The 6,000-nt window shown below is 41.6% G+C and overlaps 1 protein-coding gene across 1 annotated transcript in view; it reads left to right on the top strand.

Annotated features, from left to right (window-relative positions):
- The first annotated feature begins 3,083 nt into the window (after positions 1-3,083).
- The window catches only part of LOC117472450 (protein crumbs homolog 1-like), a 36,087-nt gene continuing 33,170 nt past the window's right edge, over positions 3,084-6,000 (top strand). The window contains exon 1 of the mRNA XM_034117626.1: positions 3,084-3,248. Coding sequence (XP_033973517.1) covers positions 3,179-3,248 — 70 coding nt within the window. The 5' untranslated portion in view covers positions 3,084-3,178. The remainder of the gene's footprint in view (positions 3,249-6,000) is intronic.

Below are 6,000 nucleotides of genomic sequence, written 5' to 3'. Positions count from 1 at the left end.
AGGTGGAGTACAGGTGGAGTACACATGGAGTACAGGTGGAGTACAGGTGGAGTACACATGGAGTACAGGTGGAGTACACATGGAGTACAGGTGGAGTACAGGTGGAGTACCACTTCAGAGGTCGGCAAATGCTTCTGAACCATGGCGGCACGAGACACATCACAATGGAGATGCTTGCAATTTTATTGGACTTCATAAGTGTAATAGTAACATGAGCACAGTGTTGTTACTGTGAGGGATACTCAGGCTGGCATCGCAGCGACCTACACAGCGACCTACAAAGCGACCTACACAGCGACCTAGGGCTCAGAACAGCAAACTGTGAATCCACTGCAAACTAAACTAAAGCCCCAGCACGGGACAAGAACAGAAGTCATTTCAGAGGAAAAGGGGGAGGAGAGTGTTCCTAAATAACCAATATTTACAATGTGTTATGCCATGTGCAATATACAGACATAACGCTTCATAAAAATTATATTTCTTAGTGGCTGCTGACCCTTAGTTAGACAATTCAGCTTCTATAATACATCTGTAAATAACTGCAATATCCACCTTAAAACACCTGTCTGCTCTCTCTGTCTGCTCTCTCTGTCTGCTCTCTATGTCTGCTCTCTGTCTGCTCTCTCTGTCTGCTCTCTCTGTCTGCTCTCTCTGTCTGCTCTCTCTGTCTGCTCTCTGTCTGCTCTCTCTGTCTGCTCTCTATGTCTGCTCTCTGTCTGCTCTCTCTGTCTGCTCTCTCTGTCTGCTCTCTCTGTCTGCTCTCTGTCTGCTCTCTCTGTCTGCTCTCTGTCTGCTCTCTCTGTCTGCTCTCTCTGTCTGCTCTCTCTGTCTGCTCTCTCTGTCTGCTCTCTCTGTCTGTCTCTCTGTCTGCGCTCCCTGTCTGCTCTCTCTGTCTGCTCTCTCTGTCTGCTCTCTCTGTCTGCTCTCTCACAACTGTTCCTGCTACTGGATGAGTATTTGTGTAACTTCTACTTTTATCTTTAATATGTTATGCATGTTTATTAATTCAATTAGTTATCTTTGGCTCTTTTCTTGCTGTAACCATGTACAGAAAGACAGACAGAAAGACAGACAGACAAACAGACAGGTTACAGACAGACAGACAGAAAGACAGACAGACAGACAGATTACAGACAAACAGACAGGTTACAGACAGACAGACATGTTACAGACAGGTTACAGACAGACAGACAGACAGACAGACAGGTTACAGACAGGTTACAGACAGACATACAGACAGGTTACAGACAGACAGGCAGGTTACAGACAGGTTACAGACAGACAGACAGACAGACAGGTTACAGACAGACATGTTACAGACAGGTTACAGACAGACAGACAGGTTACAGACAGACAGACAGACAGACAGGTTACAGACAGACAGACAGACAGGTTACAGACAGACAGACAGGTTACAGACAGACAGGTTACAGACAGGTTACAGACAGACAGCTCTCCTTGTTGCTGCAGTCTCTGAGGAATGTGGAGCTGCTGTGACTCACTGCTTTATACATTTGCATGTCGCTTGTTGAAGGACCCCCGCCCCCCCCCCCCTCCCCTCGTCCTGCCCCTCCCCCAACCCTCACAGTGTTTAATTAAACTTTTTGTGTTGTTGTGAGCGCAGCAGGTTGGACTTAAGCCTGACGCTGGGATCAGGCCTGGTGGGGCAGTGGGGGTGGGGGTGTGTGTGGGAGTGGAAGTGGGGGTGAGTAGGCCACAGAGGCCTCCACCGGCCGGGTAGGCGCCCTGCTCCCAAAGCTGGGGGGGGAGGTCTGATCATATATGCAGTATCTGCAAGGCTGACATGATGTCTACACTTTATGTTCTGTTGTTAACATTACATCTTATTATAGGGGAAATTATTCAAATTACATGTTTTAATATCACCCTAACCCTTGAAATGTTTTATAAAGTATTTTTATTATTAAGAATTCCTTCTGATGTAGCTTTGTTTTTCTATCTTGATGATTACAGTAGGTACATGATATATGGTTGATTGCTTTTGCATTCTTTTTAAAAACTAAAAACAGCAATTTAATTGTATTTAACTTCTTATGATGTATTTCTCAAATATGATTCCCAACCTTTTTCACCACCAACAGATTTGTCAAACCCCAACAAGTTTTGATGATTAATGCTCAATATTTATTTTGTGAAAGTCATATTTTCATTCAACGACCCAGTTCCAGCTCCTGTGTTCATCTTTCATCCACTGCAGTATGATCTGTTGCTATGGACTTGCTGAAGCTGAAGCTACAATATGATGACATCACCACAGACCTTCTCTGTGTGTCCTGATATTTTACAGACCGACCAAATAAACTATTAGTCAGGAAAATAATTAGGCCATCACAACAAGTTATAGTAGTTCAGAAAGTAGCCCTGTCAAATCACAAATTCACTCATTTGTATAAACGGTTTTCAGGTGGTCCCCTGAGGATTTACATTGAACGTAATACCGTTATTATTATTCTACGAGTGTATATTGTATTCAAAGTAGTTTGATAGGCTGGACAAGCATAATGTACACTGCCTCGATTCTTTATATTGATATTGTGGATTCAATATATATACTCTATAGATATTTATCCTTCATTAATCGTATGTATTCACTGTTTTGTGTATTTTGTTTATCTTCTACTGATGATTATTATTGCTTCCATATGCTTTGTTTTTCTTTCTTGATTAATTAGGGAAACGGTAAATGGTTGATTGTTTGTACATTTTCATTAAAAACAATAAAAAAACAGTATTGCACTTATTATGTCTAATTTCTCAAATATGATTATTTTATTTTATTTTATACTATTTACTATTACTATGTTATATTATAACTCATCATTCATGTGCACTATCTTACCTATGCTGCTGATAAAAATCCCAAATTGGGATGAATGAAGTACATCTTATCTTATTTATCCAGAAATAAAGCCCTTGAGAGAGAGAGAGAGAGTGCGTGAGTCCAGTCCAGTAGTCCAGCTCAGGTCTTCCTCCCCTCACCCCCTTGTTTACTCCAGCCTGCTCCAGAGAGCCTCACACACTCTCAGAGCCTCCCACACTCTCAGAGCCTGGGTCTGTGGTCATGTAGGTGCTGGAGCTCAGTGTCAGCAGCAGAGAGAGAGCAGCTGGATGGAGCCTGTGAGTGACAGCCCCGCTCTACACTGACCAGCCAGCAGCCATGGAGTTTGGAAGAGTTTGGTCCAGACATCAGAGGACGCTGCTGATCACCATGATGATGTTCAAAATGGGTGAGCAGTTTTCTACTTCTGCAGAAACAGAAACTCATCACCTTCATGTATGCCACATATCAGAGTAGGAACTGTCTGAGAAGTTTAAGAGGAAAATATAAACTATTCAAAACTCCAAAAAGCATCCCTTGCTTGTGTGTAGAGTCAGGCATGGCTTTGTGTGTGAGGTGTGTGTGTGAGGTGTAAACTTGTGATGGTTTTAATCAGGAGAGTTGCACTAATCTGTCAGCCACACAGTAGCAAATTATAATGGAGAATAATAAAGTGAAATAAAGAGTAGTAAACAGAGTACCAAATCATAATAAGACAATGATGTACGTAGTAAAGTTCATAAAGTTGTGTGTGATCAGATAAAGCATCACTTCAAAACTTCTTAAGCATCATCACGTGTTCTGTACACACTATAGTGTTAAAAGTGATGAAACCAATGAAACGTTTCTGGGGTGATTTCTGAAGATATCTATTTGTATTTGTATGTTAGTCAGTTTTTGAAACATACCATACCAAAATACAAATTATAATTCTTCTAAACTAAGTGTCTTTATGATTTTCTGATGGATCTGAGATAAACTGTAGCTGGTCCTCAGGAGTTTGTTTTCTGTGTGTGTGTGTGTGTGTGTGTGTGTGTGTGTGTGTGTGTGTGTGTGTGTGTGTGTGTGTGTGTGTGTGTGTGTTGTGTTTGTGTAAATGTGAGTGGTGTGTGTGTGTGTGTGTGTGTGTGTGTGTGTGTGTGTGTGTAAATGTGAGTGTGTGGGGGGCTTCTTGGTCGACCCCACCACCTTATGAAACCCTGCTGACCCATTTTTCCCGCGACCTTCATTTGTGTGAATTGTCTGAAGCTCGTTTAAACGCTGGCGGACCGGCAGCAGGGATTGGCTGGGGGTGGCATTGTTGAAGATCACCATGGTAACAAGCTGAGCGTCCGGCTGCACTAGTGCACAGCTTTTTGTCTCAGATTTGAATGGAAGGAGTGATGGGTATTAAGGAGCATAGCAAGAGAACTGGCACTCTCCGCTCTTGAGGATTTAAAACGGACAGAAAAAAACAAACGAGAAGCCGAGGACATGTGATGAGGAAGAGGAGGACAGGAGTAATATGGTCCTCCTTTTCATATGGCTATGTTAATAGTCCATTTTTTATAAAAGTTAAAAAAAAAGCCTCCATATTTTGTACCAACCGGTTTACTGAGAGAAGCGTTAATACTTTAGCAGGATAGGAATCTTAGAGGAATAGATCCCAGAAAGGAGGTCTGTGCAAAGTCTGAACCACCTTTTAAGCATCCTGCACTGAAAAAACGAAGACGTTGACTTTAATTAAATGTATTATGTCAACAATCTCCACACAAAAGACTTAGGTTAGTTGAAAGAATGATATTAAGTCGAACCTAATATTTTCACAGTTATGTGAGATCTGTTCATTAAAGAGTGTGAGTCTCTACAGGCTGCCCTCTCCAGAGGACACACAGAGGGCTCTTCAAACTGTGACTGAGTTAGAAGGAATTGTTCTAATAAGAGTTGGGAGCTGCTGACCCAAAAAGATACAAATATGGGCGTACAAGCATTGACAGTATTACTAAACATTACATTTTTCAGAACAAATAAAATAAAAACCACTTAGAGGAGCCAGCCGATCCCAGGAAAACATGTTGATTTTGATTTCATTGTAATTGGAAAGTAATAAAATCACATTTAGCCCGCAGCTAGAGCGAACAGTGTTAGAACGGAACAGGAGACTCTGACTCGGTGTGTGACGGTGACTGACTCAGAGAGGATTTGTAAAGCAGCCACCTGCTGTGGAGCCTTTGGAGCACAGAGATGGACTCAGGCAGAGCTGCTCGTCTCTTGGGGAGATTCAATCAAATTCCTGTGTGCCCGACGTGCGTTAGGCTCTTCCCTGTGATTCATGGCGGCTGCTTCCTCTGCCCTGCAGCGAGCCTCTCTGTTGACTTTGTGTTGCTGTTTTCATGAGTCGGGGTAAACACTTTCTCTCTGCCTTTCGCACCTGCCAAGGGTTTGAGAGAGCCTTTATCTCTTTAAACATGTTATTTAAAAACATGCAGAGGCGGTAAAACTCTTAGAATCATACTTACATTCTTTCAGTGTAACATTACAAAAGACTCCATTATTTGCTTTATGTTTCTCTGGGTGTCTTTTTAGTTTAGTTTGGATTAAAGTTTTGCTTTAGAAATGTTCTAGAAATCGCAAAAAAAGCTCAGGTTTAGAGAAATCTCAAAGATAAGTCTGGAGTTACTTTATAATTGTCTTATTGCCCACAAATCCCATTATAGACAAAAACCACCAGTCCAAGGCCTTGTTATTACTTCCTGACCAGTCAGAGCCACTTGGTTTCTGATGAAGAAGTAACCATTTCAAACAGACACAATAACTTGAGTAGGAGAAATGAGCAATTCATATTGATGAACACACAGAATATACTTGATTCCATAATGTTGCTAACACTGTGCTTCTTCAGAACATGTATTAATCACAGGAGCACCAGAATGTATAAACCATATTGATTAAACAGAGATATTGCATGCTGGGTGAACCCTGTTAATGCTCAGCTCCTTATAATGATGTTTAAATGAGCGTGTCAGTCATGTCCTTTACTAAGGAACATCACCCATGAACGTTACCAATAATGATTTTCAACACACACATTTCTCTATATGAATACACATGTTTGCTTCAGAAGTGGTACAGTCAAATAGAGGTCATGATGCTTGTAGGTCAGTTGCCAGTGAATATCTAGA

This window comes from Trematomus bernacchii, unplaced genomic scaffold, assembly GCF_902827165.1.
Source record: "Trematomus bernacchii unplaced genomic scaffold, fTreBer1.1, whole genome shotgun sequence".
Classification (NCBI taxonomy): domain Eukaryota; kingdom Metazoa; phylum Chordata; class Actinopteri; order Perciformes; family Nototheniidae; genus Trematomus; species Trematomus bernacchii.
The sequence above is the reverse complement of the archived record's forward strand: the minus strand, read 5'-3'. Positions and strand labels throughout refer to the sequence as shown.